Here is a 13,915-nt window from a genome sequence, read left to right as displayed (position 1 = left end):
TAATCCATTGGTTAATTGTTCCCACTGTCAGAAAATTTCCCCTTTCTTCTTGATTGGATCTCTCTTTAGCAAGAGCACTTATGTACCGCTTCACAGGGCTTTTACAGCCCCTTCTAAGTGGTTTACAGAGTCAGCCCATGGCCCTCCAACAATCTGGGTCCTCATTTTACTCACCTAGGAAGGCTGAGTCAACCGTGAGCCGGTCAGGATCGAACTGCTGGCAGTTGGCAGAGTTAGCCTGCAATGCTTCATTCTAACTATGGCGCCACCAGGGCCTTCCTTCCATCCTACAAGAGAATGGAAGGAAAGAAGAGAAAGAAAAAGGGAGAAGAGGAAAAAAGGGGGAGAGAAAAAGAAGAGAAATGAGAGATGGAGGGAGCAAGAGAGAAAGGAAAAAATGGAGAGAAAAAAGAAGGGAAGAAAAGGTAGAAAGAAAAAGGTGTGAAGGAAGGAGAGAAGGAGCGCTTGTCAGAACATTTCACCAGCCCAACTGGAAGGGAGCTCGCCCTCTGTTCATCGGTCGAGCCCCCACCCCTCCCGAAAGACAACCAATTCCCGGGTGTGTGCAATGGGGCAGGGGACGCGGCGTGCCATGGGCGCCCGTCGGCCCCACTCCGTCCTCAAGGACCAGTGGGGGGGAGAGGAGAAGACCTCCCCCTCGATCCGTGTAACTATCTTATATTATAGTACCTTAATTATTGTTGTAATTATAATTTTATGACTGTTCTCCGTTTCGGCTGTTGTGTTCAGGGCCCTTCTCCTCTTCCTGGACATCACTGTGAAAAGGTGCAGGATTTCCTTCCCCGGAGGGGCAGGGTTCCCTTCCCTCCCCCATCCCCGAGGGTCGAGCCCTTATTCAGGGCGTGTAAAAAGCAAATCTGCTTGTCCTACTCCAGGAGAGAATTAAGAGAGAAGCGGGTTTCCCTATCACCTCGCTTCCCGTGCTGTCTGTCTGTCTCTCTCTCTCTCTCTTAGCTCCCTTCATATTTTTGCACTATATAGATGGGGTGGGGGCAGCGTTGTCTTTTCCTCTCCTTAGTTTCCCAGTGACGTTGCTCTCCCTCCCTCCCTAGAGCAGGGGCCTCCAATCTTGGTCCCTTTAAGACTTGTGGACTTCAACTCCCAGAGTTTCTCAGCCAGCTTTGCTTTGCTGGCTGAGGAACTCTGGGAGTTGAAGTCCACAAGTCTTAAAGGGACCAAGGTTGGAGACCCCTGCCCTAGAGGACCCTGCGCTTCTGAGAATGAATTCCAATCTAAACATCCCAGGAGGAGTTAAAAACAAAAACAAAAAAAATAACCCCAACAGAAAACGAACTGCCAGCGAACTGAAGAGTATCTCTTTTTTTTTCTTTCTTTTTTTAAATAAACGCCGTAACCATCTGGCTTACAGAAATAACAGCCACGGGGGTCTTGAAGTCTTAATATTGCGTGAACGTACGACGTGCTGATTTGTCAACCGGAGTTGTTGTCGTTGCCGTCTCACTCGATTGGGCTAGCCTGGTACACCCAACCGTAGCTGCGGGCTTAGAGACAGGGTTCGTTTCTGCCGGGATTTTGTGGATCAGAATTTCCATCCGACTTTGGCTTGGATCCAGCCTTGTTGGGCTTCATGGAAAAGAGGCAGTTTTGGTTCGGAGGCTGCCTCACAAGACTGGGCCCTCACCACACAGAACATAGAATATAAGGGCTGGAAAGGGGCCTTGGAGGCCTTCTAGTCCATCCCACTGCTCAAGCCAGGAGACCTTGTACCATCTCAGTCAAATGGTTGTCCAGTCTATTTTTGAAAACCTCCAGGGACGGAGTAGCCACTGCTCCGAGATAATAATCCATTGGTTAATTGTTCTCACTGTCAGAAAATTTCCCCTTACTTCTTGATTGGATCTCTCTTTAGCAAGAGCACTTATGTACCGCTTCACAGGGCTTTTACAGCCCCTTCTAAGTGGTTTACAGAGTCAGCCCATGGCCCTCCAACAACCTGGGTCCTCATTTTACTCACCTAGGAAGGCTGAGTCAACCGTGAGCCGGTCAGGATCGAACTGCTGGCAGTTGGCAGAGTTAGCCTGCAATGCTTCATTCTAACTATGGCGCCACCAGGGCTCCTGCAAGAGAATGGAAGGAAAGAAGAGAAAGAAAAAGGGAGGGAGGGAGGGAGGAGAGGAAAAAAGGGGGAGAGAAAAAGAAGGGAAATGAGAGATGGAGGGAGCAAGAGAGAAAGGAAAAAATGGAGAGAAAAAAGAAGGGAAGAAAAGGTAGAAAGAAAAAGGTGTGAAGGAAGGAGAGGAGGAGGGAGAATATAGCACTAGCACTCAGACTTGTATACTCCTTCACAGTGCTCTCTAAGTGGTTTACAGACTCAGCCTATTCCCCCTTCCTTTCTTTCCTCCCTCCCTTCCTACTTAGCTCTTAGATTTACCACTTCCTAGTGCTTTTACAGCCCTCTCTAAGTGGTTTACAGAGTCAGCTTCTTGCCCCCCAACAATCTGGGTCTTCATTTTACCGACCTTGGAAGGCTGAGTCAACCTTGAGCCATTTTTAACAAGCTTCCACCCATGACTTCTTGTCTTTTTCCCTCCGGTACTTTGGGGAATAAGTCCCTCTCTTCCCTCCAATGCCATGTCCTCCCCAATCCTTCTCTCCGTAGGCTAGACATACTCAGCTCCCTCAACTCTTCACGGTGCCCTTTAGCTTCCAGAGCCCTGATTGCCTTTGTTGCTCTCTGCCAAAGGCCGAGTAAGGATTTGAATCTGGATCTCTTAGCCTTGTAAGCCCAGTTAGTATGGGGGCAGAAGGACCAAGGGCTAGGTCGAGGAGAGTGATTGGAAATGGAAGAGAGCCAAAGCTGCTCTTCTTGGAAAGATGGAAGAGTCTGAAGACGAGGAAAAACAGGCATGTAAGAGATAGACTGCTACAAAATGTTGAGGTTTCATAGGACAGGGGGCCCTAACCCCCCCAGTCCATGGACTGGCACTGGGCAACGGCATGCTAGAAACTGGGCCTGTTGTGCCTCGCTCACCCCCCTCTCCGCAGCCGGGCCCTTCTCATCTCCTGCCAGACACAGCTAGTACAGAAGAATGTCCTGGCATGCCTCCAGCCCCCAGTCCTGGCACCGTGCCCAGACAAATGGAGCAACTAAACCCCTCCCTCACAGCATGTGAGCCTGAGGAATATGAAGCCAGTCACGAGCTGGAATTACCAACAGCTGGAGGCTGGAGAGATCCACGCTTCCGGAGAATGGAGAGGCGACGTCAGCAAAAGGAAGGGAGGGGCAAGCCTGGATAAGTGCTGAGTCATGGAGCCACACCCCATGGCCTATATAAAGGATCTGCTTTCTGGCATTCTCTGAGTCAGGCAAAGTCTAATCTGGATTGCTGAAGTCACACCTTGGATTCCTGCCTGCCCTGAGGACTCTAACAGGACTTTGGCAGAGCTGCAGAGGCACGCTTGATACGGACTTCCCTGACCCGGCCATCAGAGGAGGAGTGGGACACGACAGGGCCATGCAAACAAGCAAAGCCTCATCCACAAGATTGCAGGCGACACGCGAAACCAGCCGCCCTCCGGTCTGCAGAAAAACCAAAAGGTTGAAGGCCGCCATCTTAGGACATGTGTAAAGGGAGGGGAAAAAATGGTTACAGAGGCAGTAATCAAAGCAAGGAACATAGGACTTCAATGGAAAGACAAAGTCGCGGTTCGGAGGGGGGTGAAGAAAACTGCAAACTGTGCGCTGATCCGGGGCACTTGTGGATGCCACTTTGGTTTGGTGGTGAAGGCACCAGGCTAGAAGTCAAGAGATGGGGGAGGGAGTCCCGATTACATATGAAAACCAGTTGCGTGACCTTGGGCCAGTCCCACTCTCTCTTGCTCCCAGCCCACCTCACCTTCTCTTGAGGGCTGTTGTTATGGAGAACATAGGCAGAAGGTGTGTTGGATATGCTTGCTCCTTCCAGTTACTGAAAATAATGAAGGTGGCATTATGAATGAATGAATGAATGAATGGCAAGGTAGGAAAAACGAAAGGTACCAAGTACAGATTAAGCGAAACCTGGCTCAAAAACAGTAATTTTGAGAGGGCCCTTGGAGTCCTAGGGGATGATCCCTGTGCAGCAGCAGCCAAAAAAGCTAATACTTTCCTGGGTTCTATAAAGAGAGGTATAGAATCAAAATCACCTGAAGCCCTTAGTATCACTTTATAAAGCCAGTGATGGCTGAGGAACTCTGGGAGTTGAAGTCCACAAGTCTTAAAGGGACCAAGGATGGAGACCCCTGCTATGAAGGATGGTTGCAGGATTGGGGTTTGGCTAGTCTAGAACAGGGGTCTCCAATCTTGGTCCCTTTAAGTCTTGTGGACTTCAACTCCCAGAGTCCCTCAGCCAGCAAAGCTCTGGGAGTTGAAGTCCACAAGTCTTAAAGGGACCAAGGTTGGAGACCCCTGCTCTAGAGAAAAGAAGGACTAAAGGGTGACATGATAGCAGTGTTCCAGTATTTAAGGGGCTGCCCCAAAGAAGAGGGGGGCTCAAATTATTCTCTGAAGCACCTGAAGAAGGCAGGATGAGAAACAATGGATGGAAACTTATCAAGGAGAGAAATCACCTGGAATTAAGGAGGAACATCCTATATAAAATTAACCAGTGGAACAGCTTGCCACCAGAAGCTGTGAGTGCTCCATCAATGGAGGCTTTTAAAAAGACACTGGATAACTATTAGGGATAGGGTCTCCCATCCCATTTCAAAGGGTTGGATTAGAAGACCTCCAAGGTCTCTTATGATTAATTGTTCCGTCAGGAAATTTCTCCTCAATTCCACGTTGCTTCTCTTGGATGAGTTTCCATCCGTTGCTTCTGGTCCTGCCTTCAGGGGCTTTGGAGAATAGATTGGCCCCCTCTCCTTTGGGGCAACCCCTCCAATACTGGACCAAGGTTGACTCAGCCTTCCATCCTTTATAAGGTAGGTAAAATGAGGACCCAGATTGTTGGGGGGCAATAAGTTGACTTTGTATATAGTATACAAATGGATGAAGACTATTGCCTGACATAGTGTAAGCCGCCCTGAGTCTTCGGAGAAGGGCGGGATATAAATGCAAATAAAAAAAAAATTGCTAACATGCCATCCCTAGTCTTTCTTTTCAATAGGCTAGCCAGACACAACTCCTGCAATCCTTCTTCATATGTTTTATCTTCTAGTCCAGGGGTCTCCAACCTTGGTCCCTTTAAGACTTGTGGACTTCAACTCCCAGAATCCCTCAGCCAGCTTTGCTTTGCTGGCTGAAGGACTCTGGGAGTTGAAGTCCACAAGTCTTAAAGGGACCAAGGTTGGAGACCCCTGGACTAGTCCCCTCATCCATTTCTCTGCACTCTTTCCAGAGTCTCAACCTCTTTTTTTTGATAATGAGGCGAGACGATGTTGGCTGGGGAATTCTGGGAGTTGGAGTCCACCCACATCCCCGCCTAGAGCGGCGGTCATCAGGGAAGCTTGCTGTCGCTCAGGCGACACCAGAGGCGGCAACTTCCGGTGGCGTGCTGTTTCTTACGATTCGGCAGTTACGGCAACGCTGACGTCACGGGGTGGGAAGAAAGGGAGGCGCTCGGAGGCGTGGCTCCAGGGCGCCGTTTTTTGTTTTTTTTCTTTCCCCCAACTCCCTCTCTCATTGGTCCGCCTGTGAGGAGATCAAAAGCGGGGTGGGGGGGGCTGGGCGTCGCCGACGCAGGCGCAGTTAGGTGCCGCGAGCGAGCTCGAAAAGGAAATGGCGGCGGTCGTGTCTGGCTCAGTCTCGGCGGCGGGTTTGGAAAGCGGTCCCAAAATGGCGGAGAGCGGAGTCGTTCCCGGAGGCGGCTTGGGCTCAGGAGGACCGGCGAACGGGGCGGGCAACGGCATCGCCGACGGAGGCTCCAAGAGGTGCTTGTTTGGCGGGGAGGGGGTGCGGTGCGGGGGCAGACGACAGGTAGGCCTCAGTCGTCGTCTCAGTGCGCATGCGCGGCGGGAGGGCGCGGGGCCGCGCCTGAGGCGCCTTTCTCGGCCGGCCGCTTCTCTTTCCTGTGTAGCGGGGGACGATGAGGGATGTAGTCCCGGCGGGATGGGTGGCTTCTTGCCCGAGGAGTGGGGAAAGGAAAGAAAAGGAAAGGCCGATTCATCCCTGTGACAGGATTTTGGAGGGGGGGGGACGCTGCTTCCCTCAGGCGGATCATAGTCCGGTAGTCCTCGACTTACGACGGCCGACGTTAGAGCGGCGCTGCAAAAAATATATATCAAAAGCCCTGTTTCATGCTTACGACGGGTACAGCGCAGGTCACGTGATCGAAAACACGGGCGCTTGGGAACTGGCATGTACTTAAGACGGTCGCCATGTCGGGGGGGGGCTGGTGGTCACGTGACCCCCCCTTTGTGCGATCTTTTGACAAGCCAAGTCAACGGATTTGCTTACCGACCGCGGCGATTCGCTTAACTGTAGCAGGAGAAAATTGGTGAAATGGGGCCTGACTCGCTGAGCAAATGCCTCTGGCTTGGCAATGCAAATTCTGGCCTCAATTGTGGCCGTAAATCGAGGACTGCCTGTATACCTTCATAGAAAGAATGGAAGCTGGGAATCCAAATTCAAGCCAAGGTCTCTCGTCAGTAAGGGAGTTTAAGCACGCTTGGGGGTGAACACACATCTTTCATCCAGCAAAAAAAATTAATAAAGGGTTGAAAAATAATCAATTAAAAAGAAAACAACCTCCAAAAAAGGCAAACTCGGTGGGCCACTGGGTCTTTTTCTGCCATCAGTTTTCTGTGTTTCTAAACCACGGAGTCAACCTCTGGATTGATGGATGAGAAGCGAAACGTCTTCAAAGAAAAACCAGAAAGTCCCAATTGCCTCTTGAAAAAAAAGCACCTTTGGGACAGGATCAATCATCAAATTCAATCAGCAGAATTATTGAAAAGTGTAAAAAGGAAGCTGTAGCGTCTCTCAAAGTCCCTCCTCTTTTATAGAGGAAAAGGTGCACCTCAATGGTGTATATTTATTTTAGTGCTGTTATTGGAAGAAGAGGAGCAGCAAAAGTTTAATCTAGTTCTTGGTGGATTTTAATGTTTTAATTCTTAATATGACAGGATTTCAGTGTTATTGTTTTATATTGTGTTTTTATATTGTAAGCTCCCAGAGTCTCTTGACAGTAAGGTGTGTGGCATATAGTCCCAACAGTCCCTACTCACAGTCACTCATGTTCTAGTCATTTCCCATATTGATTATTGCAACACGCTCTACATGGGGCTGCCCTTGAAGAGCATCTGGAAGCTCCAGTTGGCGCAAAATACAGCAGCCCGCATGGTTTTGTGCAGACCTCGGTGTATGTATGTATCACCTCTCCTGCGGGACCTTCATTGGTTGCCGATTTCCTTCTGGGTGCAATTCAAGGTGTTGGTTGTCACCTTTGAAGCCCTTCATGGCTTGGGACCAGATGATCCGAGAGACCGTCTCTTGCTGGTCACATCTACCTGACCCATCAGAGCGGGGAGGCAGGGAATGTTGCGGGTCCCATCCCTGAGTGAGATACACCTGGTGGAACCCAGAAGAAGGGCCTTCTCCGTGGCGGCTCCCTCTCTGGAACATCATCTCCCCAGAGATTAGAACAGTCCCCATTCTAATACTCTTCTGGAAGGTGCTGAAGATTTGGTTTTGCCAGCGGGCCTGGGAAGCTAGAACAGGATGAATGGCTCATATGATCTGCTGTTGCCAGGGTGAGGGGTGGGGGGTGATTTTGTTGTACTATATTAATTTATTTGATTCTTTTTGTTAGTTTTTATTGTTTTAAATGTGATTTCATATTCTGTAAGCCGCCTTGAGTCGCCATGGGCGAATAGGTGGCAATATAAATTCAATAAATAAATATAAGTTTAATAAACTAGTAATAAATAGAAGTGGATATTTGGAACGTGGGGACGAACCATGAGATCCTCGGCGCTCTCTAAGGTTGGTAATTTTCTTGCAGACGTTTCATACTCAACTAAGTAACATCTTCAAGGCTACGATGCTAAGCTAGGCAAACACTGATGATGTTAGAATAGAATAGAATAGAATTTTTATTGGCCGAGTGTGGTTGGACACACAAGGAATTTGTCTTTGGTGCATATGCTCTCAGGGTACATAAAAAAAAAGATACCTTCATCAAGGTACAACATTTACAACACAATTGATGGTCAATATATCAATATAAATCATAAGGATTGCCAGCAACAAGTTATAGTCATACAGTCATAAGTGGAAAGAGATTGGTGATGGGAACTATGAGACGATTAATAGTAGTGCAGATTCAGTAAATAGTCTGACAGTGTTGAGGGAATTATTTGTTTAGCAGAGTGATGGCCTTCAGGAAAAAACTGTTCTTGTGTCTAGTTGTTCTGGTGTGCAGTGCTCTATAGCGTCGTTTTGAGGGTAGGAGTTGAAACAGTTTATGTCCAGGATGCGAGGGATCTGCAAATATTTTCAGGGCCCTCTTCTTGATTCGTGCAGTATACAGGTCCTCAATGGAAGGCAGGTTGGTAGCAATTATTTTTTCTGCAGTTCTAATTATCCTCTGAAGTCTGTGTCTTTCTTGTTGGGTTGCAGAACCGAACCAGACTGTTATAGAGGTGCAAATGACAGACTCAATAATTCCTCTGTAGAATTGAATCAGCAGCTCCTTGGGCAGTTTGAGCTTTCTGAGTTGGCGCAGAAAGAACATTCTTTGCTGTCCTTTTTTAATGATGTTTTAGTTTGTTTGGCAATGAAGAAGCTTTTCGGATGAGAAGCAAAACATTTTCAAAGAAAAAAAACCCAGAAAGTCCAGATGCCTCTTGGGGGGGAAAAAAATCACCTTTGGGACACCCTGGACGACCCCGGAGAGCACCCAGGAGCCTGTAATAAATAAAGTTAGAAATTGGATTGAATTGTGCACGTGCATATCGGAATACAGTTGTTTCTTAAATTGGACAAAATCTTGTACCTGAGCTATAAAATGGGCGACTATAATCTTGCCATAAAGGATGAAGGAGTCTGAGAACAGTTAGAGATTGCCCCTGCTGAGTTAATGACTGCACTGTATTGTGATTTGTCGGTTTACACACTGCACGCAATTGCTCTGATTTTGAATACAATGAACCAACCTATCGTGTTTTGTTATTAGAAGCCTAGGTTTAGTGCTTGGACAAGCATGTTGTCTGGCTGTTCCTAGCTAGGCTTCCAGAGTTAACGTTGGACCTGGTTTTGGGGAGGGGTCTGACTCGGTCCTCTTCCTTTCCTTGTTGCAGTGAAGGCGATTGGCCCAGCCAGACCGAGAAAAGGAAAGAAAGAAATGCCAAGCGGGGAGGAGGGAGTCGCTTTGAGCCGTACCCCAGCCCTTCTTCGAAAAGATACCGAGCCTTCATCACCAACATCCCTTTTGACGTCAAGTGGCAGTACCTGAAGGACCTGGTCAAAGAGAAAGGTACACGTCTTGGGCGCGACTCTGCCGGATCTCTGCCCTCCTTCCTCGTGACCTCTTTTTCTCTTTTATCCAGCAGACGCGGAATGGATCGGAAGTGGTTTGGGTAGCCTTAGCCATGTTGAGCACCGAAGGGTTTCTGAGGGCAGGCGCTTCTGGCGTTGCATGCTGGCTAGCGGCTGTGCCCTGGCAGGATACATCTTTGGTGTGCAGGTGTTTGGCACGAAAGCGCCTTTAGGCTCTTGGGAAGAGAGCGGAGGCTCATCGTCAAGAGGCTTGGATTGAGGGGTTTTGCTTTTGTTTTAAAACCAAGAAGCCCTCTGAAAGCCCTCTTTCTGGATCGACGATCCAGTTTCCATGGAGGGGGAGAGCAGCAGTCTTCCTCGTTGATGAAATCTTGCTTGGTGGTTGAATATCTAAGCTTGTTTTAAGAGTGAGCTCAAGAAAAGATGGGTTCAATGCAGCCAGGCCTCGTAAATTGGCAAAGGGAACGCCTGCAGTTCCTTCATTTTATTTGGTCAAAGCCCCCCTGCTGAGCCTGCTTCAGAAATCCCAGGCAGGCAGGCATTAGAAAAATGGATGGTAGTTTACCTAAACAGGTAGTTTACCTCAAGGTAATCGGGGGGGGGGGGGGGGGCAACGCTAAATCAAAATCAGCACGGCTTGAGCTGCTGCTGACCCGATTCATTTTGCAGTGGGTCATTTTGTGGGGAAGGGAAGCCGGTTGCAATTTTGGTGAGCCTCTCTTAAAACACTTAAACTGGACAACAAGGCCTTTGGATTATTGTGCTTAGGGGCCAATGTGTACCTGTGGCTTAAAGTGGAGAAAAGATGGCTGACAGGAATTGTGAGCCGAAGGCAAGCCAATGGAACGCACAGGCCCCTCCTAGGGGTGTGCGGGCCATTCATAATTAAGCGTCTAAACCCTCCCCACCGGAGGCGGGAATGTTGATAGCACCAGAAAGTGCAGCATCATCACTCCTCAGAAATTGGACTTCCAGTTCTCCTCCTAGCTATGGCTTGATTCACATGAAACAATGATGAATGGAAGGTTGCTTTGGGACATGCCAGTTCTCGACCTAACGCTGTGTGAGAAATCTTGGTGAAAAGGAGGGGGCCTTCTTCGCGCATAGAGGTATCACCACTTCCAGTACGATGTCAAACTTGGCCAGGTGTTTTCTGGTCTTTTTTTTTCTTTCCCCCTCCAGTTTCACAACCCCATCCCACTGGATGCCACCTTTCCAACGGGAGGGTTGTTTCCTCTGTTCTCCTACTCCAGAGATTTTCCCCTGCGGATAGTCCCCAGGAGGAAAATGGGAGAAACGGTTTCCTTCTCTCTGCCGAGAGCTTAGCGGTTCTGACGTTCTCGGAGTTTGTGACTACAGCTCAGGTTGGCGTAACCGGCACCTCTACGGAGCTGCTTTCTTCCAGCCTTCTTTGGAGACAATCTGAAATCTCAACGTAGTTCCAAGAATCCCACATTGCGGTTCTAAACATGGCTAGAAATTCTGGGTGTTGTCTCCAAGCAACCCAGGGCCTTGGATTTCAGGTATGGCGCAGCAGATCAATGCTGAAGGGTGACCAAGTGCTCTTCCACCCTTCAAGAATTGTGGGAAGCTTTAAAAGCCCACAGTAATAATCCTGCTGCGGGGAGGTGCCTGTAAGTATATGGTTGAGGAGAGTTCAGTGTTGTGGTCTGTTCAGATCTCGCACAGGTGTGTATGGATGCCTGCCTTGAAATGTTTTAATCGTGGCCTCTCCCCTCGGTGAAAGTCATTCTAGTCTGATCATTGGTTGGTGAAACTTCCAAGTTACAGGTGTGCAGCATCTCCATTTTCTTTTTTTTTTCTTTTTCTTTTTGTTTATCCCCTTTCAAACTTCACACCGGAGTCCTTTGATGTTTTCCCAGCCCATCAAATTAAGATAATATTTGTTACTGAAATGTTTGGACACAGTGCGTGCTGGTCATTCGTGGGGAAAAAAAAAACATTTTACTGGATGGCAGACTGGAATATCTTTTTGAAGAACCCACACAGTTCAGATTATTTCTTTCAAAAATTGAAAATTCGGCATTTCTTAGGTCAGGATACAGTTTGTTGCTTTTAAGCTTTTATTATGCTCCAGGCTGGATAGATGCTTCAGCAAAGAGTATAGTATTGGATTTATTTATTGCATCTAGCCGCCCATCTTCTAACCGACTGCAGGCAGCTCCCAATCGGAGTGGTAGCCGGTATCGCAGAGCTGTCTAGTCAAGCCCCCAAAAACTTCTAGACGGTGTATTTCTGATATCTTCTCATTTTTCCAACTTTAAAGTCATTTGTAGTTTGTAGTCATTGTGTCTAAAGGCAAAGGAGAAATATTTGCCAAGATGGGAAAGAAAATCCTTGGAAGCAATAGCTGGAGCAGAATTCCAAATATACATTCATTCCTTTGCCCCACCGTCTCTGATGTAGTGGCATAACGCTGCAATTCTCTCTTTTCCCCTTCCCCTCCTGGTCAAAAGTTACTAAGGTGCGGAACGGCAGGACTGACCCCTGGGCCTAGCCATTGCAGGATCCCTGCGGTTAGTAGGGGATTGTGATTTGGGCATTTGCAGTTGCAGCATCCCTCGGTCACAGGACTGCAACTTGCAGCTTTCCCCACCCACGGGCTTCTCTGAAAAGTAAGGTCAGCGGGGAAACGCCGGCAGGTGGTCACAGATTGCGACCCCACCATGTCCCACCAAATGGCTGGGTGAGACTGGCTTAAGCTATGGAACCCATTGGGTGGGTGCCAGTTCCCGTCATTACACAAGAGCTACCTGTAAATGTGTTTGCCAATACAGGTGGTCTTTGACTTACGGCCACAATGGAGCCCAACATTTCTGTTGCTAAGCGAGACGCTTAAGTAAGTTTGGCCCCATTTTACGATCTTTCTCGCCAAAATTGTTAAGTGAATCCCTGCACTTGTTAAGTTAGTAACAAGTGCTTTTTTCAAGAGGCAACTGGACTTCCTTGTTTTTTTCTTTGAAGACGTTTTGCTTTCCATCCAAGAAACTTCTTCAGCTCTGTACCGTGGTGGTTAAGTGAATCAGAAGGTCGCAAAGGCCCTGGGAGACTGCAGCTGTCATAGCAATAGGACTTATACACCGCTTCACAGTGCTTTCTTTACAGGCCTGTCTGAGTGGTTTGCACCGTCATAAATCTGAGTCAGTTGCCAAGCACCTGACTTTTGATCACGTGACCACGGGGATGCTGCCAGGGCTGTAAGCCTGAAAATGAGCCTTTTTTCAGTGCCGTTGTAACTTTGAACGGTCACTAACTGAAGTGTTGTAAGGCGAAGACTTGTGGAATTTTGACGACCTGCTGATTAGAAAGGAGAATCGGGTGCAAAGCAAGTTGTGAATGTTTTCATGATCGAGCAACAAATGTCATTAGGGGATCCAGTTGCACTCGAGGCAGGAGAGAAGGTCCGACTCTTAAATCAGGCTGGCAGTATTAACGGGTCAGGAAAAAAGGACATTTCTCCCTGCGGGTTCTTCCCACTGTGTTCCAACCTCGAGGTGGCAATGGCTGGCAGATCAAATGGAGGAGGACAACGTCAAGGCCTCCGGTGCCTCCCCCCCCCTGTGCTGCCCACCCGTAATGCCGAGTTGCGGCTGCTTAGCCAACGGAGGAGTGTTCCCGGGCTTTTTTCTAATAAGGCAGAGGCTCCACCGATGGTTGCTGACGACTGTTCTAAATCCCGCTTGTTTTCTTGGCTTTTTCCCTTGGTCTATGTACCGTCTGGAATCTCATTTGTAGTTGGTGAGGTAACATACGTGGAGCTCTTAATGGACGCTGAAGGAAAGTCAAGGGTAAGTCTCCGAGAGCTTTTCTTCTGTGGATTTTTAACTACATGACAAAAATGTGTGTGATGGCGGCGTGGAAAACCCCCCCTCCCCGCAACGAGGTTGGGCCAGAGGCAGCGTGTATGTGGTAGAATGGTTCTCTCGTTGGCAGGGGCCCAGAACTGCTTTGGGCTTGGGGGGACGGGAGGGAGGGAGGGAGGTGGAAAGGGGTCTGCTTAGACCCGGCAGCACCCTTGCTGTTGCTGCTGTTGCTGCCGCCGCCGTGCCCCTTGGCGTTTGGGCTGTCTGACTTGAGCATGGATCCTTACTGGCATTATCAATGTCCCACCTTTAGCTTAAATGTCTCTGTGTGGTTCTTGTGGCCGGCCTTTCGTAAGCTCGGTGTGGAAGCGAGGTTGTAATAAATGTCAGAACTCTCTATGGCCGTCCGTGTCTTAAATGTTCAGAACGAATGTAGCCGTTGGTGGGGCCTTGTCAGCGCAGAGGGAGGCTCTTGGCGCACCTTCCCCGAAGGCAGCTTGTGGAGGAGAGAGAGAAAGGGGGGGGGGAGGTGTTGCCTGGCCTAGAGGCACGTCGGACTTCGCAGAGTTGAGAGGTTCCGAGAGAAACTGGCATTGGTCCTGCTGATCATGGCTTCTGCGTCCCCACCCAC

The 13,915-nt window shown here is 48.8% G+C and overlaps 1 protein-coding gene across 1 annotated transcript; it reads left to right on the top strand.

Annotated features, from left to right (window-relative positions):
- Positions 1 to 5,700: 5,700 nt before the first annotated feature.
- LOC131188436 (heterogeneous nuclear ribonucleoprotein M-like) lies at positions 5,701 to 13,441 on the top strand. Its single transcript, XM_058163705.1, has 3 exons — positions 5,701 to 5,892; positions 9,262 to 9,437; positions 13,217 to 13,441. Exons 1-3 carry the CDS (start codon positions 5,741 to 5,743, stop codon positions 13,312 to 13,314), a joined length of 426 nt encoding a protein of 141 aa, XP_058019688.1. The 5' UTR covers positions 5,701 to 5,740; the 3' UTR covers positions 13,315 to 13,441.
- Positions 13,442 to 13,915: the final 474 nt, after the last annotated feature.

The sequence above is a fragment of the Ahaetulla prasina genome, chromosome 1 (assembly GCF_028640845.1).
Source record: "Ahaetulla prasina isolate Xishuangbanna chromosome 1, ASM2864084v1, whole genome shotgun sequence".
Classification (NCBI taxonomy): Eukaryota; Metazoa; Chordata; class Lepidosauria; order Squamata; family Colubridae; genus Ahaetulla; species Ahaetulla prasina.
This window is presented reverse-complemented; position numbering and strand designations above follow the sequence as displayed.

What these genes read in the sequence shown, in the direction of transcription:
- LOC131188436 (XM_058163705.1), top strand. Translation starts at nt 5,741, where the DNA reads ATGGCGGCGGTCGTGTCTGGCTCAGTCTCGGCGGCGGGTTTGGAAAGC. An exon ending in GCCGACGGAGGCTCCAAGAG is followed by an intron (nt 5,893 to 9,261) that starts GTGCTTGTTTGG and finishes TCCTTGTTGCAG; the next exon opens with TGAAGGCGATTGGCCCAGCC. An exon ending in GGACCTGGTCAAAGAGAAAG is followed by an intron (nt 9,438 to 13,216) that starts GTACACGTCTTG and finishes TCTCATTTGTAG; the next exon opens with TTGGTGAGGTAACATACGTG.